We start from the raw sequence: 25,069 nt of genomic DNA, 5'->3' as shown, positions 1-25,069 counted from the left end.
CTATTGATTTTTAGGCTGGAGATGATCACTGGGGCTCTCTAGGTTGACTTTGACTGACATAATGCACTGAATTTCAGCCAGAGACTTTTGCATTTACTCTAGCAAGTGTGTCTTTCAGGTAAATTTGTGGACTTAAAAATTGATAAATACCCTTTGCTCTTCTGAGACTCCACCTGGAGTACTCCATCTAGTCATAGGGTTCCCAGTATATGAAAGATGTAGAAAGTCCAGAGGAGATCACAAAAATTCTTGCAGGGCTGGAGCACTGCTGCTGTGAAGACAGGCCGAGAGAATTGAGGTTGTCCAGCCTGGAGAAGAGAAGGCCTTGGAAAGACTTTTCTGTGTACTTTTAACATAAAGTAAAAAGTCTCTCTCTAGTCTTTATTAGTAGGGCCTGTAATGATGGGGGCAGTGGTTTTAAGCTGGAAGAGGGTGGATCTAGGTTGGACCAAAGGAAGAATGGTGGAGGTGGTGAGGCATTGGAATAGGAAGCTGTGGATGTCCCTTCCCTGGAAGTGTTCAAGGCCAGATTGGGTGGGGCTCTGAGCAACTGGGTCCAGTGGCAGATGTCCCTGCCCCTGGCAGAGGGCACTAGGACTAGGTGGTCTTTAAGGTACCTTCCAGCCCAAACTGTTCTGTGAAAAAAATATCAATCGTAATATGTGTGTGTAAGACAGCAACATCCATCCAGGTTTCTATTGCAATGTTACCTTTGATGTTTTCAGCCTTTTGAGGGCAGTTGGGTATCCATTTGATGTAACTATCTAAATGGGATTTCCTAGAGGCTTTTTATTAGTGTTATTGTAGTTTATTTAGGTCTAAATTGATAACTAAGTAGGATATTCTTCATATTCCAGTGCTTATAGCTTAGCTGATTTCAAATGGAGTGGCAAGAGCAGCTCGAATTTCACCACTTTACAACTAAGATTTAAGATACTGTTGGTTTGTTCTGTCCAAGCTGCAAAGAAGGCTTATGGAGTAGATCATGCTGTTTGAGATATTCCACAGAGGAGAGGGTGCTCTTCTCCAGAGAGTTCAGTTCAGTATGCTCACAAATATTCTGGGACTTAGAGACTTCCAGCACACGTATGCAGCAGGCACTATGAGATTCTACCTTCAAGTTAGCAGTGAGAGTGGAGTTTTGTGCTTCTTAAAGCCTGATCCTGAAGTATGAACAAAAACAAGGGCTTTCATGAGGGAGTTTTTGCAAAATGCTATTAAGGCTTTGACAATAAAATCTAAACTCCACCAAAAATCTTAATATCTGGTGGGAAGTTGAAGTGATGGTTTGCCAAAACACTTAGTTACTGCTCCTCATCAATACCTTATTTCAGCTTCTTCCAGCCTTTTTAGCTGACAACTTTAGTGTGGTTTGCATTTTAAAATAAAACCATATCTCTTCACTGTGCTGAGGAGAGTGTATGGATGTTCCTCTTTTGATCGAAACAGCAAAGTTTGCTTTGCTTTCTGGTTGTTTAGGGGTACTTGCAATTTTAAAATTATAAGAAATAACTCTGGACAATTAAAACCTGAAGTACGTGATGTTTTTGAAAGTTAATAAAAATGTAATAAATAATTAATACATAGCAATCAATTTACCTTGTCCTCTTATAGGCAGAGCTGTTTGCCTTGCTTTTTCCAATCATAAAATCTGAGAGATTTTTTTCCCTCCAAATGCTACAGTTTTGGAGGAAAATTTGGTGCTTACTGTGTTCTTCTTGAATATCGCTTTTGTAGTACCACATTGTATTAAAAAGTGGTTCTGTTTTCTTTTCCCCTTCCTACTTTTTTCAAAACTTGACTTTAAAAAGTTGAGTACGAATACTATCTGTTTATTTGAAAAATATAGATTTAGGAGTTTTCTACCATTGATGGTGCAATTCAGGTCATTACTCAGACTGAGAAGAAATGAAGGAATATGGTGTCTGCTGGAACTCTTAGTTACACTGTTATTTCTTCTACTGGCCTGTAGATATTAAATAATTAATATTAGACTAGAATCTTTATAACTAAAATAATACCCTTATAGAATTCAGAGCATGCTAGCTGGTGTGGCCTTGTAACAACTGCTACGTAGAAAGTGATTAATATGAAGCTTTTTATAAATATCTTGTATATATATCTATATATATCTGTATATCTAGTAAATATACAGCAGGGAAGCTTCAGTTTTCTCCTTGACTGCTTTCAAAGCTCTTCTTTGTGGCTGTGCAGTCATTAATCTTGGATTTTTCCCTAAATTACTGCTTTGAATCACAAATCCTTGTTTTATGCTTTCTGTTTGGACTATTTCCCTTCGGTAGTTTTATTAAATAACACCAATCTTGCTTTTGTTTAAGCTTTGTTCAGTATTTATTCTTCAAAACCTTTTGTTAACAAGAAGTTTAAATCAGTTCTTCACTTTAATCTTTTTGTACAGAATAAAGTGGAAAAGTCTCTTGTTTAAAGGAAACTGAAGAGGTCTTCCCTGCCTTTGTGGTTTCCCACTCTGGGTTGTAAATTGAATATGTGGGGAAACAGCATAAACTTCAGTTTTTTTGATTTTTCTTTTAATGGAACAAAACCCCAGGCCACTCATTGGAGAGAAAAAAGAATTGTATTCTTGGGAGGATAAATGTAAAATAGACAGTGGACTTTAAAGAACAGACTCTGTGTTTATGCTGTCTTTGGTTATAATTGTGCCTGTGCTGTATCTGGGATGATGTGCTGCTATTTATAAGCATTAGTAGGTGAATTTTGTGGCTTTTATATTTAGTTATGTGTATGCTAAATAAATTCTGTGTCCTTGTTTATGCTTATACAGCTCTGCCTAATCTGATCTTCCTATTTTCTACTCTGTTCATAGTTTCACCTGTCTGTTTTATCCATAAACATTTGGAGCTTTTAAATAATAGTATTTTAAAGTTTTCCTTGGTATATATTGCATTATTAAGCTTTGGGCTTCAAAAAAATTCTAAAATAAGCCTTATAAATTTTTGAATCAATGGTGTCATGCTGGTGTCTATGGTATGTGTTGTCTATGTATATGAGTGGCATATATTAATGAGCAATTTGGAGATTGTCTTCCTTAATAATGCACAAGATATATGCCATTGGCAAATAAGAGAATAACAAGTAATTTGGTACTTTTTCCAGTGGTTGTCAAATACTAGAATAGAGATGGAGAAGAGATGGTTCCTGTCTTTACATTACTGTTCATATTCAAATCCAAAAGATGCTCCTGAGTTATATTTCATCTTAGACTTTTCATAGAATCATAGGATGACCTGAGTTGGAAGGAACCTTAAGGATAATCTAGTTTCAACCCTCCTTCCATGGGCAAGGACACCTTCCACTGGACCAGGTTTCTCAGAGCCCCATCCAACCTGGCCTTAAGCACTTCAGGGATGGGGCATACACAGGTTTTCTGTTCTTCCATGTGCTCCAGAATATAAGCAAGTTATGTAATGTATATTTCAAGTTCAAGTATTTATCAGATTTTGTTTTTCTTTATTGTTCTAGTCGTTGATAATAAACAAGTAGGTGAACCCTTGGCCTGCAGAACTATAGTTTGTGTTGTTTGAAAAAATAATGGTAGACACAAACCTTCTCCAAAGGAGTAGGTTCTATAATACTGTAGTTAGTGCTGTATACTGAGGTAGTTGCTGATGTTGTTTTCTGCATTTCAGTATGTATCTAAACTGTGGGACAGGGTTTAAAAATTTTGGAGGAAGGAAAGAAAACCAATTATGTGTCACCTTGTCCCTTGGGTAGAAGTACAGGTGGTAGAGACCCAAAGTGGGCAGTGCAGGATGTTTTTCCCAGTGCAGAATTAGTTGAGAAGAGGAGATAAATTGTCTGTGACTACTTGAAGTGTGGAGGGCTGTGCAGGTTTAGTGAGAATGCTGTCTTGATAGATAATGGCTGTGCAATGGAATGAGCCTGAATATTCAAATCTTAGTTGGTTTTTAAGAAATGTAGCTTAGGCACGTACTAGAGGTTGGCTGTATTTTTTGAGTAAATAATAAATGTTAATGTCAGCTTTTATATTTAAACATTTTTTTTCCCTAAACGTTTCTTTCCTACTAATACAGGAAGCAGAGTTTTTTCTTTGGGAAGGCTCTAAGAATCACTGATTACTGCTAGGCACAAAGTTGTGAACATGTTCAAAGTTGAAGATAGAGAAGTTACATGAACTTATTTGGCACTTTGAGATGTAATTGCTTGTATGCTTATATATCAAAATTTCAGTCACTCTAGTCATGTCAGTCCACTTGGCACTTCTCATGAGTGGTGTTGTGAAACAGCTCCTCAGTGCTGTTTCTTGGGATAACCTCAGTGTCAGGGAAACTGTGTTGGTGAAAACAAAGCTTGATGGTTATTCTTTGATAAATTCAGGAGAGTTCTCAAGTTAGCAATGCTTCTTGAGCTGCTTCTGGATGGAAGGACATTAACTGTTGGATGTGAGATGTTTTGGTAAAGTGTCTGAGTTGGTCCTGCTGTCTTTAAGGTGATATTCTCCTGCATAATGGCGTTCTGACTTAAATACAGTTTGTTGCATTCAAGTAAAAAGTAGTAAAAGAGAGAAATTTGGTAAATAAACTGCATTAATCTCTATGACCTGTTACCCTAGTAATGCCTTTGATACTTAAAAAAATCCTGGGATTTAGGTTTATATCTAAGCAACAGTGCACACTTCCAATAGTTATAAGGTATTTTAAATAAAGGTTTGCCGGGCTAGTAGATAGTTGAACTTTTTAGATTGCTTGTTGAAATCAATGCCTTATCAATACGTTCTTGTTCAATGGGTAGCTTAATATACTGGGTTTTGTTTTAATATTCCTTATAGCAGGCTCCAGTCACCTTTCCAAAGTAAAATAGTACATGTTGAAAGTATCTCAGGATCTGTTCAAACCCCTTATTCCAAGCAGGATAAACTTAGCTGAGGTTGCTCAAGGACTTTTCTAGTCCCGTTTTGGGTATCCAAGCTGTTGGGGCCTATTGAGGATTCACACAAACTTATTACTGCAAGTTGGTTTTTCCATTTTGTTGTTTTGTGTAATTAACTTTAGACAGAAAGGTCTGTCTAGCTAGGGATGACAATCCTGAGGAAAACCAGTTTGATAGTTGCAGAGGGTTGTGTTCTTTGCATGCTGCTTGGTGTTCATATGTCATTCACCCCTTAATTGTATCAATCAGATTATCAATCTCCCATCTCTTCTCATCCGTATCTCTCACATTCCAGTGTGCGTTCGACTTGCCTTTGCAAGCAGACATAAAACACATAGTCTGGGTTTTCAGATATTTTGCTCAGTGGGTGGGATAGGGCCACCCTGCTTGTACAGTCATAGGCTGTGCTCCGCAAATAGTATGTTGCATTCCTCCATTGGAGTTACTTCTTTTGTTTGGATCCTACTGGGGTTTTAGTCTATGACTTTTACCACTCTGTGGTTAATATGTATCATCTTGGAGAGTTCTGTTGCTGAAAGAGCTGCTACTTTTTCATTGAACTATGCATGCTGAAAGTGATTGGTATCTAAATATCTACAAAAATCACTTTAAAATTCAGAAATTAGAAGGAAAATTAAACAGATTTAGCATTTAAGAAGGAAGAGGGTAAAAAAAAGCCTTTATACTTCAGGTACTTGAAAAGAATGTACCATTTGTGCTTCTGAATTTTGTAATAATCTCAATTTTTTTTGCGACTTGCCATGTTATCGGTGCATTATCTATCAGAGCTGCATGGCCAACATTCCTTGGCAATCAGAAAAGTAGAGTGCTTAATAAAGTGTGTTGCCCTGTTACTGTACAGTTTTACTGTTTTTCTGTAATGCTACTGTGGAGAATCCAGTTAAGGAGATTTAGAAGTTGTAGGGGAAAGCACTAAAAAGGTCATTAAATCTCTTTAAATGCTTGAGATAAATTACTCTTTAATGAGATCTGCTGTAGGTTATGCGGAAAATGGGAGAAAATTGTCGCGGTGCCTTCCCAAAGTCTCCGGCAGCCCAGTACCTTTGGCACTGCAAGCAGCAAGGGCCACGTTCACATGCCACTGCGGACAAGAACCATGGCTTGTGGGCCCGAAGCCACCAGACAGGATGAGGCGCGTGACGACAGTGACAAAAGCGAGGAGTGGTCCTTTCGGGGGGTATCCATGTTCTGAGTTTATTAGCAGTCTTAGGAGACAACTGTAGCTCAAAGGGAGATAAGCCCCAAAAGGCCCCAAGCGCTGTGTGCACGGCCTTTTATATGGAGGAGGTAACAAGGGGCGGGAACAACAGTCAACCAATGGGATAAAAACTGGGGGTGGCAACTGAGGTGACAAGCAGGGGAAACATCCAATGGGGTGAGAGGGAGGGAGGGGACCCCAGGGACCAGCCTATCAGCCGAGGCCCTGGGTAGAACTTTCTAGGTGGAAGGGAGGGGCCTCAGAGTAATGGACAGGCCCCAGGGAGGGGTCAGGGGAGTGACTCAGCATAATTTAACCAATGGGGTGGAGGGAGGGATGACTGGCAGACAGAGTTGGGATGAGAAGAAGGGAGGCCGGACCATTTAACATAAAGAGGGGGAGAGGGAGCAACCGTAAGTGGGGGGGGGGAACGTAAAACGCACCCCAACAGCAAATATTGCATTTTATCTCACTGTATTTCTAGAATGTCCACAAAAGAGTCCTTGATGGCAGTAACTAATGACATTTCTTGAGGATTATTTTATACATAAATCAGCTATTTGTGCTCCTGAGAAGTTCCTCTCCAGGATGCAGAATAGAGAATGCTGCAGACTTGTAGGCCCATGATAGAATTCTAACAGATTCCCAGTGGCTTCTTGGAAAACTGTCCACAATGAAGAGTGGCAAAAAAATTTCTATGTACGTTATCATCTGTATTTTACTTTAATTTATTTCTAGTAAACAATGAGCACATCTGTCACTGTGTAAAGATAGCATTTGTCTTTTGTGTACAGAGATTATTTCCCAGGCAAGTTTGCACATTGGAGAATTTTACATCTGTATTTTTTCTTGCTGGGAAAAAAAGAAGAGAGATGTTATTAAGTAGGATAGACCATTTTTAGGTGATGAAAACAGGGAATCTATAAGATATTAGTGTATTCATCTTCATGAAGCGCTGTAAGAGTTTTTTTTAGTGTAGAGAGCCCTACTGAGTATGCCATTGTATGAAGGCAGCATGGATGAGGTGAATGCATTTTAGTGAATGTAGTTGCTCACTTACTGTGAATTGTATTGATTGCTTAGCAAAAAATCTCAGTGTGTTCAGATGTCATTGCTAATGACATCTATGTAAATAATATAGGAAAATCTCCTTCAGGCCAAACTTAGAAGTTCTCTTGATCTCTCTGCTAGCTCAGGCCTTGTTCAAATGATCTACATGCAAGAAAAGGCAGTTCATTTGGTGATGTGGATCCCCTCATTTAAATATGTCCTCTTACTGTTTCCAGCATTTTGCATCTTTTTCTTGGTGCACTTACAAATTCATCCTGTGTAATTAACTTTCATGTATTTGAATTTAGAATGCACAGTGCAATTCAAACAATGCTGTGTTTGGAACCCTATATGATAGTAGCTTTTCCATGTAAGATCCTACTGCACTGTTTGTGGTTTACCATGGCTTGATGCTTTCTTTTTGTGGTTTGTGTGCACATATGCACATGTTGCACATTTTTCAGCCCTTGTCCTTGGGATGCTGCATTTAACAGTTCCTGTTTCTGAAGCAGCAAATGTACCAGGTGTCAGGTCTGTAGCTTGTAATTCCCGAGGCTTTGTCCTGTCAGAACAATCTGTGCTGTTTATGTCTTCCAGCAGAGCTGGAATTCAAAACTGTCTCTAGTTTTGACTTCTCTAAGAATAAAAGTTTCCAAAAGTACAAGTGGAAAATGATGGTATTATTCTCTATTCATATAAAATGTAGATGGAATTTCATCATCCACTTGAAGCAATGGGAAAGTGTGTTGTTGAAGCCAGTAGAGCTCTGAACCTTTAATTGCTTGATTATTCAGTTTAGTTCTTCTGCTGGTTCCAAAACAGTTTGAAATCTTGCACAAAATAATTATTATCAATTACTTATACTTAATGTGGGGGAAATTAATAGGTTCTAATTTTTAAAATCTATTTAGCCATCTATACAATTATTTCCCTACATTCACTTTTGGATATGTGTTGCTCCCAAAATGCTTCTCCCTCTTCATTTGTTCCTAGCAAGCAGGCTTTCTTACTAATTGCATTGCAAAGGTGACAATCATAAAAAGTGGTCATATGCAGGATATCAGAGATGGCATGTGTGAGATTGAGTCTCACTTTAATATAACTGGATATTTTCACCCAGCATATGATGGTAAGCCTGTGACGGTAAGTTTTCTCAGGTTACAGAACAGACATCTTTCACTCCATGAAGCATAGCAGGAAGGTTTATGTTCTTGCATTTTCCCAAAGCTCTATGAGAAAAAACTGGTGTTTTGTTTATTTACTTTGATTTTGTAGAGTGAAAGATGAGAGAAGTAATGGTTCAAATTTTTTTTTAATGTTAGATCCATCCTGTGCATGCTTTCTGTTTCTGCTGCCTTTGAAAAATGGCTTTGTTCTTTAAAATAAAGACTTAAGTATAATTCATAGTTAAATACTTGCATGAATAGCTGCAAGGTTACTAATTCAGGTTTGGTCAAGAGATGAGCAGTGTTCTTTTTGGGACTATCTCCTACATTTGGGATGTGTTTTTAAATTGCAACTTACCTAACCAGTAGTAGAACTGGCAGATGTTTGCAGGAGATGCACACTGTTATGCTTTTCTTTGACTGAATTAATGAAAACTTTACCTTTAATGTGTTAAATGTTTGGAGTTGGAGAAAGGTACCAGATGCTTCCTTGGAAGTCTTGCTAAAAATGTGACCAACATGTGAAATCTTTACTTGCTATTCAGTGGATGAAGCCTCTTTTATGTTGAAAGTTTAATTTAAATCCTTCAGAGAGCATGTTTTGTGAAACGTTTTTCTCTTTTTTATTATTTGTCTGTAGGTTCCTTCAGAGAAATCAGAATCCTTTGCATCCATGTTGAGACGCTCTCCTTTAATTCAGATGGGGCCTGCCAAAGATAAAATTGCCATTGGTCAAATATTCCATGTTGTGGATGATGATCTTTACATAGATTTTGGTGGCAAGTTTCACTGTGTGTGCAAAAGACCAGAAGTTGATGGAAAGTAAGTAATAAACTTATGGTAGGTGATTGACATCTGTGAATGACATAATGAAATGCTTAGCTAAGGGGACTTAAACATCTTCTGGACTGACCTTGGATAGTTTGTATGAATTCTGGGGTTTAAACTATGGAAGTTAACGAATTGTGCAGAATGAAAATCCAGGCATAAACAGATATTCATAGCTCATCATTGTCTGGCATTCAGATTCCTTTACACATTTGCATTATTGCTATCTATATTATTCCAATTTATGATGAGCAAAGGAAGTTACTGGGTGTTTAGTCACTGAAAAAAAGGGAAATAGTTGTCAAGCACTGTTTATTAAAATACTTGGGAGTTTTGTGGATGTGGAACTTCAATCCCATGTTAAGTAGTCTTCTTAGGCAGTAGCTATCTCTGCTAAGCATAGATGCATGAGGTGATATACTGGGGAGTTTACACATTATTTGTGATAATACTTTTCATAGCAGATGATCAGTGCTAATGTGGTCAAATATTCCATATATTGTAGCAGGTGATTTTATATACATTTTGATGTCAAGTTTTGCTCTGTCCTGAAGTAGAGAAACTGTGGTGGAAAGAGAACAGTTGTACTGGGGAATACTATAATTAGCGAGCTAAAAGATAAGAAAGCAATAAACTCTAGTGAAAATAACATTTATAAGCTTTCTAAATTGTCTTTGGCACCTTATAATTATTTATTATTCAAAGATTTCTTGTCTATTTCATTTGTCTCCACATTGCATTAATACTTACTTTTTAATACACAGGCAAAACACCATCTTTTTGAATTCACAGCATCAGAATATTTTAGTCCATCTCTTTTCCTTCTATTTCCCCTAAGAGAGGAGGAGCGTCTTTGTTAATCTGCAACATCACTGGTTTTGAAACATTAACTATGATTCCTATGATAATCAGTTCTGCAATAGTTGATTTAACAAAAAGAGATTTAACAGAAATAATCAGATGTTTGTGTGCAAGTCCACGATAACATTTTATCAGAGTGTTTTTATACTCAGCTTCTTTTTTTGACAGGTCTGTGACTTTCAGAGGAAATGCATTTGATGTCTCAGATTGAACTGAGTTCTTTATGCCCATCCCATCTGGCAGCAGGCAGAGATTTTCTTAGTCTGTTGCTGCTACTGTAGTGATAAAGCCCTTGTTGCTGTTTGTATCACTTGCTAATTTCAAACTGAGATTAGTTTTGCCTTTCCCAATCCCATTCTTGCATGCCTGAGGAGTGTTTCTATATTAGTTTCAATCTCTGACCATTCATTTGGTTTTGTGGTCGAGTTCAGACCAAAACTCCTGGTTCAGCTGCACCAGCCTTCTGCCAGGCCTGCTCATTCTTCACATTGAGAAAGACCCTCGTGAAGCATTGAGGAATTTTTTCTTACAGATCTTTGATGTCTTCTGGGTACTTTTTCATGTCAGGACAGCTTCTCTACTCTGAATAACCCAAAGTCTACTGCCCTGAAGCCTAGATCTGTCTTCTGCCACTTTCCTTTCTTACTTTCCTTCATCATGGAAGCTCTCATTGGTGGTCTCTGCAGCTGAGACAGACATCAGCTATCACATTCCCAAGCAGTTCTTATCTGCCTGTGTGTAACATGTCCAGCAGAAGACCTGTCCTACTTGGGTTGTCTGGCAGCTCTGGTGAGAAAACGTCATCAGGGCACTCACTCTGATTGCTTGGTCCTCTCCATGTTTGCTCCTGCTTGAGCACACATGAGGACATTTGAAGTGCGCTGTGGCAATCAAGGCCTGCAATCCTGAGGTGGCTTCTGGTTGTTTGAATGCAGCTTCATCCACTCTCTCTTCCTGATTAATCACTGTGCCCACAGCAGACACCCACCATGAGTCTCTGTTGGTTTCCTCTCCAATTTTGGCTCATGGCTCTGAAATGCCTTCTTGCCTGATTCATAGCAAGGCTCCATGCTCTCATGTCCCTTTCTTGCTTCCACTGCAGCGTCTTTGCCTTGACCCATGTTTGCTTGCACAGTTCTTCCCAGGTTTGGGGAGGGGGCAGCTTTACCTTTGTGTTTACCTTCAAATTCCTAACTGTGATTCACTCACCTGGTGAATGCTGAGCCCACCACTCGCTGTTTCCTTGTGTGGTGTTAATATTTTGTCATGTTGGTCTGGAATACTGAAATGGCAAGACAAACTGGGGGAAAGGAATGAAAGATGTCTTCCTTAAAAACCTCACAGGCAAACAAGCATCTGTCCACTTCTTCCTTGCTCTCATCTTACCCTCAGTAACTTACACCTTTCCTTGTGATGCACGTTGCAGAGGTACAGGGGAAGATGAGGCCCAGGAAAACTCGTGTTGGAGCAGGTGCTTTAGAGTCAGTTGTCCACTGAATGCTGGGAGCATAAGCCTGGGGCTGAGAAGATCTTGGCCAGTTATATTTTCACTGTCTTTTATAATGATAAAAACAAAGAGATCCCTATAAAACTTATACTTCCTTCTCACTGCTTTTGAATGGGAATGGAGAGATAGGATTTAATTGCCTGCATATTTTTAATGAAGTTAAATTTGGTACTAAAGGCGGTAGTTCCCAAAATAGTAGAGACAGCATTTACAACATTGAGGATGTAGTGGCAGTGGATATAGTAGTGTTGCTACTCTATGTTTAAATGACTTAAAGCATTCATTTGAGATGTAGGTGACTGATTCAAATCCCTATTCTCCTCAGTTCAGACCAGAAACCTGATTTTTTCTCAGACTACTTAAGTGTTTAAATGCTGTTTATAAGACCTAGTCCTCTAAATAAAAATAATTAAATAAGAAAGCAAGTAATTTAAACAATTCGTGCCATTTTTTTCCAATTCATTGTGTTTCAGGGAATTTGAATTTCTAAAATTTACCTGAATTTACAAAAAAATTGCAGTAGCAAGCAATCTTTTGTGATTTATGTAAAGAGGTATCTCTTGAAGACACGTTTTGATATTACCTTGGTCATTGGCTTATTTCTCAACTATTTTTGTTATATTATAATACAGTTTTCTTTTCCTTATATGATGTCCTATGCTCTTAGAAAATGCTACAGTTTACTTGAAAAGGAACAAAATGTTCTTGAGTGTAAAACTTGTTCTTTCGAACTGCACAGTCCTATTCCTAACAGTTGTGGTTTCTTTGAGTGTCCAGGTGAAAGACCCTGTAGTGCTTCCACCATGTGGCCATAAGAAAGGATTTCACCCTAAAGACTGTCTTAGGTAAAAAAGCAACTGGAAAAAAATGGTGTCTCTCACTTGGAAAATTTGAAGTAGCTAAATAAATTTTCCCCCTCAGTTCTACTAAAAGAAATTTCAGCTTTAAAAAAACCCAAAATACCCAAACCAAAACCCCAAACAAAACACCACAAACTTTAAGGAAAAGAAACCTTAGAACAGTAATGCAAAATTTAAGTTGAATAAACATTTGAAAAACCTTCTCGCAATTTTTTCTTGGTTTTCATTTATTGTTTTCCTTTTTTTTGGACATCTGTTTCTTAGAATTGCAGAAAATACATTTTGTTATCAGCATTGATGGTATTGAGATTGGAAGAATGCATTGGCTTAGTTAAACATCAAATGTATTGTTGGTAAAATTTCACTGGGGTCAGGCAAGGATGTATTTCATTATAAATATTAGTATAATTTTGTTATTTGGGGTTTATTTACTGTGTCAGGAGTATTTAGTACCCTTATGATTTCATGATCTCATGTTATATATGCTGACTTATTAAATATATACTACAATCAGTAAACACGTTTATAGATACAATCTGGCTTAAATGCTTTATTAAATTTGTGTTTTATACCAACAGCACAGAAATTCTGTTAAATATCCAAAGTTTATACAAATGAGAAAGGGTCTGTAGTAAAGTAAGATTCCTTTTCAGCAATGGGAAGAAAGTATATTTTTTCTCTCTTTTAACATGCAGAGCAATTGAAGTCCTAAAGAGGAAAGTGTCTATTTTACATCTACAAATAAGCAACAACTTAATCTGTGGCAAAAAGGTGCTGTTAAAACCTGCTTCTGTCATTATCAGATGGAATTCCTGAGAAGTAGAAAATATGGGAAGGGATTGTGCTGACACTGTTTCTTGCATGCTCTGCACCTGTACTGTTAATGACCAATTCCCATCAAAAGCACAATGGCTTTCAGCAATTTTCTAAAATGTAGGATTGCAGGACCAGCTTCCAAAGAGGATTAAACTGCACCTCTCCATGCCAGTGTAATGAAACTTTATTTTCAAAGACTGCTGTAACCCTCCAGCAACTCCAGTATTATCAGGCTGTAGGATCAGAAAGACACTTCCTTTATGCTTGAGTATGCAGCTGGTGCAGGGATTTCCAGTATATCCTGTGGCAATTTTACTTGACACCTTTTATACAGTGCATATTTGCCAAACTTAAATAGCAGAGAAGGGAAGAAATCATTTGATGCTGGTTGTGATTTAGAACATGACAACTTAATGAGCACCATAAAATATTACCTAATGCTGTTTCTGCAAATTGTATCAAAATATTTACCCTGTTTGAATGACTGCCAGGATGAATTTTATTTGGGAAACATTTTAAATTCTTCTCTTTTTGTTCTATTTTTAAAATATTTTATAGATAAGGTCAGAATGGAATCCAAATTAAACTAATCTGGTTTCTTAGATTAGGTAATGTGAATAAGGCTGTTTTTTTTCTAGCACATTCATTTTATTAAGACAGTCTTAAATTTGTGTTGAAAGTAATAGAAGACACTGCTTAAAAGATCTTGTAAAATTTAAAAAATCAATTTTCTAAAAGAAGAAAAAGAGGTCCATGAAGAGAGATGCTCTTCATGGGAAAGGATTTCAATAAGACACTGGTGGTTTAGTTCCAGTTTGTGTATTAAACAGAGTCACCATGTGCTAAACTGGAGGCTAAGTTTGGAGTTCCTTACTCTGTTTTGATGCCATGTGAATATGCTTTTTGAACGAGTGCATCTCAGCCAGAATGAGCTGCCTCACACAAAGCACCCTGCTCTCAGTGCAGCAGTGACCCTCATACAAGAGGACATGTCAGTGTCTGGTTCAGTCCTTGCTTGCTGAACCCTCCTTGCCCTGACTGTTTTGTATGCAGTGGTGCAATATTGCTGTGAAAAGGTTTAGAGAGAGATGTTAGAAACATAACTTTCTAACTCCTTCCTTTAAAATATGTAATGACCAATCAACTGGTGGAAGGCTGTACTGATTGAGAGACTCAGCATTTAGCTCCCATTCCCAAGGCCTTTGCTCTTCCTCTGCCAGGGGAATCACAGACACCAAATTCATGTTTAACCATGTTTACTCCTTAGAGTATATATTTATTCCCTGTCCTGTACTGTTGCTGACTGGAGTGGTGCTGGTCTGCCAACCTGGCACATCCTTTGGCTTTCAAGCTTTGAATGTTGATGAAACTATTACTGTTAAAAAAAAAAAGGCAATTAATGTAATATATAAAGAAAACATATATTGCTACAATAATGTCAGGTTTAGTTGTACATGTTTGTTTTTACAGTAGTCTACTTCTTTTTTGCTGTCTGTTGCCAGCAAAATAGCATTTATCTGTAATATGTAATTCTCAACAGGAAAGAAGGAAATTGCTAACCAGCAGTACAAGTGATATAATAAATGATGCTTTTGCAAGTACCGTTTTCAAACTTAGGCAGACGCAGAAAGAACAGGTCATATGAAAGAGATTGGCAACCTATAGAAACTTAGTGATTCCTTGAAAATTATTTATGTGTGTTGAAGTTACTAATAAAAGCACAGGATGCTAGATTGGTGTGGAAAGCCACTTTTGGTTTCTGTGATGTTGTCTTGTTTAGAAAAGCAGGTCCACTCAGAAACATTTTTTTTTTTTTTAAGTCCCAGTTCTGGTATGTGAGGGGAATGAACAGAGTTCTGACAGAATTATCTCATTCTAGTTAGGTGTTCAAATTATTGCTGTTAGCTCATTGGCATTAAATCAGTGATTTCTTCCTTTCCCTGCTTCCCTTTTGTTGTAGTTTTCATTCCCAACAGATCAGTCTTTTTCTTACATGTTTGTCTATTAGTATTCACACTGTAAAAAAATTCTTACAAGAATATTGAGAGAATGTATAAGCCCTCTGCCATGGTTTAGGAACTGCACTCCCCAATTTAGTGCTCCCTTGCCGCAAGACTCTCCCAAGTCATATGTCTCTTGCTTGCTCCCCCCTCTTTCCTCCCTTTCCACATCCTGCTCTGGGAATAGAGTTGAGAAAAAGGTAAAAATTAAGGGTTCAGATAAGAAAAATTTACTGGAAATAGCAATGAGATTAGAAAACCAGCAGTAACAGCAGCAATATTAATAACAGAAGTGTACAAAAAAGGGTGATTTACATGCAGAGATGCTCACTGAGGACCTTGATGAAAGGGTTTCCCCCTCCTACTATGATTTTTCTTGACCCAGCCATGCCCTTCTTCCTGGAAGCAAGAATCCCTTATTTCCACCTCTGGCAGTGATGTGTGGTAGTGTAGCCTAACAACCTGGACAAGCTCACATGGCTCCAGGCTCCACTCCCTCACAGCTACTGTGAAAATTTTGTCCTGTCTCTTGCAGGAAATGCATTTCCTTCCTTCCTTCCTGCCTCCCTCCCTCCCATCATCTTTTGCTGCCATTGCCTAATTCATGTGCTCCACTGGTAACTATTTATACCTGATCCAGGCTCATTCTTGTTTTTGGTTTTTTTTCCCAATACTGACTGTTAATATATATTTCCAATATAAATATAATGTAGTTACATTTCTAACCAATTACAGTTTTGTATTGTTGTATCTATTCTGCATTATGCAAATGAGTTAGTATTTTTTCATCATTAAAATTATTGCTCAGCTTTATACCAATACTTTACTACTGAACTGTTAGAATTTACAGTTCTGTTGTGTGTTTTTAAGCAGTTACCATGTTTTAGATGTTGCTGCACTGCAGCAGTATATTATATGTTCCTTCTACTAACATTTTTGGAAAGTTTTGAAAATAATTTTTGCTCATTTATGCATAATTAAAGCAGGAATTACAAAACTTATTAAAATACCTGGTATTATAATCTTATTTAGTCAACATGACCACTTACCTGGTCTTTCCTACAAATCTTTTGTTATCAGCTGAGATTTTTTTTATTTCATTTTTTCATTTGTTTGGAAAGTCTTTCTTACCTATTAAAAAAAAAAGTAGTGACATAAGTAAGCAACTTGGGAGAATTCGTAAGTCTCTATGACAGATTTCCTTTAAGCCTATAAGGTCAAATGGTTTAGGTCTATCAGTGCCATGTTGCTGATGTTTGTAACACTAAATGGCTATCTGAAATCAAAGCAGTTTTTATACTTTTCTGCTCCTTCTTCCAAGTTCTCCACCTATCAGGTAAGCATCTTCTTATTTGAGAGCAAAATTCCTCTGCATTTTAAAAGACAAACTTAGACTATGTTATAATTTTTGAATTGTTAAATAATTATGACCTGTTCATATTTGCTGAAGTACAAAATGAATAGTGCACACACACTTTCCTGAATCTCTTCCAGGTTGTATCTTTTGGGGAAAACATAACCAGACAGCTGGTCTCCACATTGTGAAAACCAGTCTCTTTCTATGATTAAAATTATGATAATGTCATGTTGAAATTCTCTGTGGACCAAGGTGGTTTTCACTAGTCATCAGCAAACTTGGGTTTTGGCACTCTGGTCAGCCTCTGGTCTCCAACTATGCCCAAATACCAGGGAGAAATGGTAAGCAGGACTGATGATGTTGTCCTGTTCCCACATACCAACATTGCAACTTAAAAAGGAAGCCTTATTATTTATATTGAAGAGGACTAAATTCAAGGAGGTGGCAGGAGCTGCCTTTTCTACAAAGCTTCTATATAGTGCAATTCACCATTGCTCCGAGCCCAAACAATGCACGTGGTGCCACTCTGTCTGCTGTCGAACAATTTCAGCTTGCTTTTTTAAAAACAGGCACGAAGAATAGCTCTGTGATTGCAAACTTGGTCTGTGTGCTGCAGCAAATAACCTCTTAACTTATTTATAGCAGCATGCATTTTGGAAATTATAGCATTTTTATCCCCTATGGACACAGCTTATTATTTGCTTGGTTACTTTACAATTGTGACTGTTTTTGCCACCCACTGTATATCATTCTTCAGTGGTTATTTCCAACCACAAATAGAGGTGTTGGCTTTGTGCAGTTCTGTAATACACAAGACAGTGCTTTCAAAGTTCCTGGAGCCCAAAGTCTGTAAACATTTTCTTTTTTTTTTTGGACTACACTATTAGTTTTTCATCCCAGATAGGTATTTTAGAGTTTAGTTAATGTAATGATACCATGGGACAGGTGTTGGTTTTCAACAGTACAACTAGTTCATATTAATGAGGCACCCTGGGCAGCATTTGGTATAGCAAATACAACATGGGCCTAGGAATACGGCCACAGCAGTGTACATGAGCTTGCTAATCAGTTTTTATCCTTAGCTTTTGCTTCTATCATTAGTTTAGAGTAGCAGTGATTTATGAGATCTGATGACCTCTGTAAGAAAAAACCCTCACAAAATTAGTAGCATTTATTGATAAAAAAATTTTGCCAGCTCTGTTTTCCCAGGGCATTGTGATGAATGAGAGATGGAATATGCTGTGTACAATGTCTTGGGAGAACAAAGCAGACCATAGGTGGCCTGGAGCTTTTTTGGCAATGTCAAAGTCTGTAAATACTCTTTAAGCCACACATTTTCTCAAATGTGCACATATACACAATAGAGAAAAAAAAAAAGTCTTGGGAAGCTTATTACTGCATTGGAAGGCTTCAGTGTTGTCTATAGGAGATGAGTAGATAAACTCAATCTTTTTCCCTAATCCAGGTGCTAGCTGTCAAGAACTGCAGAAACTAGAATTATAAACCAATAACTTGGCAGAAGAATTAAAATTGTTTCTAGTGTTTTGTTCTGAGATTGATGAAAATAAATGACTTGAATATCTGTGTGCAGCATATTAGGAATTTTCCCCCCTCACCTTTGAGAAAGCCTTGCTGTTAGCGCACAATTTCACTTAAATACCTCTAGTAAAGTGTAATTAATTTTCTCAATAGCTAGACAAGGCTCCAAGAATCTCAGCCAGTCAAGATGCAGATTATGGATTTTTTGAAAACTCTTAAAATGCTCCCCAGCATATTTGGCTCATCAGTGGGTCTGGGTGAAGTGGGTGAGGCAGTCTCCTGCCAGTTAAACAAACTTCTCAGCAGTACAGGCAACTGTACTTGACTAAACCACAGAGCAAGTTGCAGATATTCATGGCTTAAAGTCTGGTCAGTTTGTCCTATACTTGTAACATAGGTAAGGGTTAGATGAAAAAAACAGTCCAGGTTATTGTAGCAGTATAACTGCTTTTATTAGATTGGATGTAACTGTGCACTAAACCCTCTTGTCAGCATAGTGAGCTGAGCTGCAGTGCTGTGCTGATGTGTCTGTGACCTTTGATTTCATTTTGGGAAATAAGTTTGGCCTAAACTGGCTCGTGTACTCTGCATGGCAATCCTCTGAGAGGTGCAGACTTGCCCTAAGACAGAAGCTATTTAGTTTCTAGGTTGAGAAACTGAATTAATGATGTTTGGGACCAATTGTGAATTATTAGACTTCATATAGCAAAGATCTTACTCAGGAAAATTAATGCTATCATATAACCATGGACTGGTAATTATTCACCCCTCTGGAATAGTTTCAGTAAGTGAGTCTGAGAAGGGAATTAACACATCCAGGGAAAAACTGCTGGTAATATATATCAGTCTCGACCTCTTAGAAGGCATGAATCAGGCCTCCCAAAAAATTAGTTTAAAGTTGTTTTTATTTTTTTGGTTTATATCTTTCTGGGTTATTTAGTTTTTGGGTTCACATAATTTTTTTTTTTTAATTTGGCAGATCAGGAAATTTTAATTAAACCAACTTTTTTTTTTTTTTTTAATGGCAATTGATCTTCTTCTCTAACTGATGAAATTGTTGATACTAGTAATGCTGGAGGTGTATAGAATTCTTTCACTGATAATTCCTCTCAGTCTGCTATATAACATGAAGATTACACAGGTTGGAAGCCAGTACCTAGCCATGTACCCCAGGAGTCAGTAATGGGTCCAGTCCTGTTTAACATCTTCATTCATGACCTCAGTGATGGGATGAGAATGTACCTTCAGCAAGTCTGCCCAGACTACAAAACTCGGAGGAGTTTTTACACAGGGTGGTTGTGCTGCCATCCAGAGCAACCTCAACAGGCTGAAAAATGGTGTGATGGGAACCTCATCAAGTTCAGCCAGAGAAGCGTGAAGTGCTTCCCCTGGGAAGGTACAGCCCCAGGCAGGAGCCACTGGGATGCAAAGCAGCTTGCCAGAAAAGGCCTGTGGGGTCCTGGTGGACATCCAAACATGAGGCAGCAGTGAGCCTTTGTGGCAAAGAAACTGAGTGGTGTCTTGGGCTGCATTAGACAAGCAGGTGGCAGGATGCAGTCCTTCTCCTCCACTTAGCCCTGGTGAGGCCAGACCTGGTGTGCTATGTCCGGTTCTGGGCTCTGCAGCTCAAGAGTGCAGTGAAGGGCCTCTAGGATGCTGAAGGGAATGGAGCATCTCTTTGATGAGGGAAGGCTGAGAGAGCTGGGGCTGTTCAGCCTGGAGAAGAGAAGGCTCAGAGGGATTTCATCAATGTGTAGAAATACCTCCAGTGAGTGGGCAAAGAGTGCAGAGCCAGGCTCTTATCAACAGTGCCCAGTGATGGGACCAGGGGCAGTGGGCACACACCAGCACACAGGAGGCTCCTTCTGAACACCAGGAAAGAGCTTTTTACTGTGAGGGTGACTGAGCACTGACACAGGTTACCCAGGGAGGTTGTGGAGTCTCTGTTCTTGGAGATACTTAAAAGCTGTCTCTGGCCATTGATGATTTATTTAGTCACACATTTTTGTTTGAAGTCACCACTTGGTACAGAGGGATGGTTCAGCAGAGGGAGGAGTGGGTGTTTACTGCAGCTTGGAATAGGCCCAAAAGACTGATAAAATGAATTCTGTTACTCCTACACACCAAATCCATGACAGATGCTTTTCTTCCCCTGATGCTTTCTGTAACTCCTTGTCAACCTGTTTAGATGCCGTTTTCCAACCAGAGCACAAAACCAAGTAAATTCCTACAAAGCAAGGTAAAGCTTTTAAGGCTGAGTGTTGCCAAACTGTGTAGGGGATTTGGCTGCCTTGTTGCTACTAGGCAGCACAGCAATTCTGAATTAAAAAACACGTGGTGTTTAGAGGCAAAAGTAAATAATATTTTATTACATGTCTGTTGCTTAAGACTAATTTATTCTCCTTTTCTGCTTACTAATATACTAACAAAACCCACAGTCTTGCTTCTTGTCTTTTCACATGCACTTGTGTGGAGCTAGGATAAGAATAGCAAATGAGTATAATTTGTGTATCCAATGTTTTGGAGCAAGAAGCAGAGGCAATAGTACTGAAGTAACACTTAGGTTGTATGTATATGCCCTTACTCAGTAAGGAGTATCTAATAACACTGTCCCTGCCGTTGTGTTTGCTTGCCTGACTTTTCTTATAGAAAAATATAATTTTCAATATAGAATTTAAAATTCTAGGCAGGTATTGCTGTTGTGCTGGAAGAACTGCCATGTAAGTAAAGGCCTATATATTTAAAAAGAAAAAAGGGAACTTGGGAAAGTGTTCTAAGAGTATTCAGTAGCTGTTAAAACTTGCCTTAATAGATTTTGGAGTCTGTGTGTGGTCACTGCTGCCATGGCTCTGTCAGCATTTTAGGCACGATAGCAGCCAAGCAGGGATGCAGATGTCTTTAGCTTTGTGAACTTGCTGAATGTAGCCATGATTTATGGACACTGAAATGTGAAGTATGATGAGAACCAATCATGGAGCATTTTTTAATACAACTCCAAAGCTCTTTTTCCTTCTGTGATAGCTGTCAAGAAAGGCAAATTTTCTATTTTCCTGTCTTAGCATTTTACTTTTTTTTTTTTTTTCTTTTTTTTTTTTTTTTTGCCTAAAGAACTTAAAATCCAGTCCCAGCTTGGGTGAGAAATAACAACAGCCGCCCAGTTCTTTAAATACTGAAGGGATTGTTCTGAAAAATACTGAAACTATATTTTGAATAATCTGCTTTGAGGCTTGGCAGGCTCTGATCACATGGAAAAGCACACATAATGTGGTCACATTGTGTGAGCATGTACCCACTTAACCGAGAAACCGAGATATGAGTCTAAAGGCAGAGAAATAACCATTGGGTACAACTAAAAATGCCAGTCATTTGTTAGTGTTTGGTGACTTTTCATTAGTAGGGTAAGAGGAAAAAGGCTTAAGCAATTTTTCTTTGATTAATGATCTTAGAAGAAATGAAGAATTGCTTACATGTCCTCTGAAACTTCATGTTCTTTATTTTCAGAGTAGTTAGCAGGCCTTGCAAAGGCAGTGAGATCTTACTGAATTAGTGTCATGATTCCTGTAAAACTATGTAAAACATTTCTTTATTGAAATGCTCAACATGCATGTTTAATCTGACTGAAATCTTCTGGAAGTAATGCAGCATTAGTTTAAATATTTAATTTTTTTAAAAATTATAATCTACAGTATGAAAACCCTAACAGAGTTTTCAAGCCTTTTCCATTCATCATAAGGAAATGTAAGTAGCATACGAGTTTAATTTATCTGCAATTTGTACTCATTAACTTCAAGTATTAACATAGAGATCCTAATCTCAGTGGTAATTATAAATTGATTGCTAATCTGTCCTTCCACTTAGAGAGTTCACTTACTTCTTTTATGACTTTATATATTTGAAGTTATCCAAAAGTGTTTTAATATTTCAGATCAAGTAGTGCCTGCCACCTCACTCATCTCTGGGTCGCTGATGCTGGACCAGTCTATTACCACCTAAGTATGAGATTTTGTTTCTCCCGAAGCCTTTCAAGACTGTTCTTGGCAGCTGGCTTGACAGAGCTGCTGGAGACGAGGCTGAAACACGCTCTGCTTCCTCCAGACACAGCTCAGTAAACAAGCTGTGATCCTCTGCTTGGCAGGAGGCAGGGCTGCTGCTGCTGCCAGCCTGGGAGGGGATGCAGAGCAGCACTGATGCGTGGCAGCAAATACAATATCCTTTTCTGGGACTTTGACTTGAATAAGGCATTGCTGTAATGTGGAGGTTTGTGAAATACTTGCCTGCTTCTGTGAGTTTTATTAAGAGTGTGCTTAGCTTGGGCCTGGAGTACACACCAGTGGTGCACTTCGCCAAAACTAAATTATAGTAAGTGAGTGTAAAGGAATAATGTATGGTAAGAGTAGATTAGGCTAACATGCTAAGCAGTAATTTAGGCTTAAAAAAACCAAAAATGAAGAAAGGAAGTTTGAGGCAATTTATTATAGAATCATGTAATGGTTTGTATTGGAAGGATCATTAAAGGTCATGTAGTTTCAACCCACCCACCATGAACAGGGACACCTTTCCCTAGACCAGGTTGCTCAGAGCCCCATCCAGCTGGGCCTTGAAGGGATGGGGCATACCTTCAGGGATGGGGCATCCATAGCTTCTCTGGGAAACCTGGTCCAGTATTTCACCATTCTGTGATTATTTCTGTGACCTTCCTCTGGTCTCAGTCCAACAGGTCCACATCCTTCTTGTGTTTTGGGCCCAAGAACTTTGTGCAGTACTCCATGTGGGAGTGTCAGGAGGGCAGAGTAGAGGGGCAGAATCAGCTCCCTTGACCTGCTGGTCACACTGCTTTTGATGCAGCCCAGAGCACAGCTGGCTTTCTGGGCTGCAGGTGCACACTGCTGGATCATGTTGAGTGTCTTGTCCACTTGTCCCTCCTCAGGGTGCTCTCAATCAATTTTCTGCCCAGCTTGTACTTGTGCTTGGAATTGCCTTGACCCATGTGCAGGACCTTGCACTTGGCCTTGTTTGCCTTTGGGTTGTTCACATGGGCTCATCTCTCAAGCCTGTCAGGGTACCCCTGGCTGGCATCCAGTGTGTTAACTGCACTGCACAGCTTGGTTTCATGGGAAAACTTGCTGAGGGTACACTCAGTCCCACTGCTTTCACCCTCTGTAAGCTTCCTTTTTGTGTTTGAGTTTGTCCAGGAGCTCATTGGTCATGCACTTAGGACTTCTGGTGTTTTTGCCTAAATTCCTCTTAGTGATCTTTGAGTATTAACCAGCTTTCTTGAGGTTCACTTCCCCCTAAGGGTTTATGCCATGGTTTTCCAAACAGATCCCTGAACAGGCCAAAGTCTGCTCTCCTGAAGTCCATGGTAGTGAGCTTGCTGTGACCCCACTGCCCTAAGGACCTTGAACTCCACCATTTTATGGTCACTGCCACTCAGGCTGCCCTTGAGCTTCATATTCCCCACAAGCCCCTCCTTGTTGGCGAGAACAAGGACTGGCACAGCACCTTGAGAACAACTGGGATTGTTCAGCCTGGAAAAGAGAAAGCTTCAGGGTGACCAAATTGCAGTCTTCCAGTACCTGAAGGGAGCTTACAGGAAAGATGGGGCAAGACTATTTTCAAGAGCATGTAGTGACACAACAACATGGAATATGTTCAAATTGAAAGAGAGTAGATTTAGATTAGATATCAGGAAAAATTCTGTATTGTGAAGGTGGTAAGGCACTGAGGTGGTGAGGCACAACAGGTTGCCCAGGAAAGCTGTGTGTGCTCCGTGCCTGGAAGCATTTAAGGACAGATTGGTGGATGGGCCTCTGAGAAATCTGGTTTAGGTGAAGGTGTCCCTGCCTATGGCAAGGGGCTGGAACTAGTTGATCTTTAAGGTCCCTTCCAACCCAAGCCATTCCATGATTTTATGACCTCTCCTCTTTGGCTCCTCTGTCACTGAAGATGGCCATTACCATCAACACATTGCAGGAGCCTCCTGGATTGTTTATGCCCTGCTGTGCTGTCCCTCCAGCAGATACTGGGTTGGTTGAAGCCCCCCAGTGAGGGTCAGAGATTGTAAATGTTGCATCTGCTTGGTCTTCCTCATCAGGTGACCTGTAGTAGGCTATAATGTCATTTGTCCCTGCTGTGAATTTAATCCTGACCCACACGCTCTTGGTCTGTTCCTCATCCTTTACCATTTAGAATTGGTAGAGTTTGTCTCCATTTTCTTCACATCATAGATCAAATTTGAAAGGGCTTTCTCTGAGAATTTCCCATTCATTATAAGAAAAAATAATCATGCTAGATGTTAGTTCTTCTAGCTTTGTTCATCAGCCTTTAGAGCTATGAATACGCCTGTGGAAATATTTAAGGACCCTAATATTAGTTGAAAGGTGATGATTTTCCTCCTTTAAAGTGAATTTAAAACTGTTCAGTAACATAATTGATCAGATCCTTGATAGGATTGCAGGTATACTTTAGCATCAGTACTTTTACATAGTCAGTGCCAGGATATTCAAGCACTTATGTCTTACACTTAGTGTGCAGAGCAGGCAAGCCTGCCTTATTTAAATAAGGCTCTCTGTAGGTATAAATACTAGAAATTCTTGTGCTGTTCTAAAATAAAGTATCTGAGGATTAAATCTTCACATGTCTTTAAGATTCCTTGCTCTCAACTTGTTTGCCAAGAATAAAAGTCAAACCTTCAAGACTCCCAAAATCTTTCTGACTAGCTCACACATAAGGAACTTTCAATTTGTGGGTTCAATTCTTTTTTTTCTGGCATTAAACACATCTTTTTTTTTTAGTATTCTGGAGCTTTCTTCTGTAGCTGCTTAACATAATAACATTCTAGTATTATGAGCTTAAAAACTGATATTGAAAGAGTAGTAGAGAACATGCTGTTACTATCTTTGCTATTAGTGATAAAATGAACAATATTCTTTGTGTT

At 38.7% G+C, this 25,069-nt stretch overlaps 1 protein-coding gene across 1 annotated transcript in view; it reads left to right on the top strand.

The window, feature by feature from the left end:
• TPD52 (tumor protein D52) overlaps nt 1-25,069 on the top strand; it is a 121,411-nt gene that overhangs the window by 50,027 nt on the left and 46,315 nt on the right. The window contains exon 2 of the mRNA XM_072924781.1: nt 9,005-9,186. Within this exon, the coding sequence (XP_072780882.1) occupies nt 9,005-9,186 (182 nt within the window). The remainder of the gene's footprint in view (nt 1-9,004; nt 9,187-25,069) is intronic.

The sequence above is a fragment of the Taeniopygia guttata genome, chromosome 2 (genome assembly GCF_048771995.1).
Source record: "Taeniopygia guttata chromosome 2, bTaeGut7.mat, whole genome shotgun sequence".
In the NCBI taxonomy this organism is placed as follows: Eukaryota; Metazoa; Chordata; class Aves; order Passeriformes; family Estrildidae; genus Taeniopygia; species Taeniopygia guttata.
Note: the sequence above shows the minus strand (reverse complement) of the source record. Positions and strands in the feature narration are given on the sequence as shown.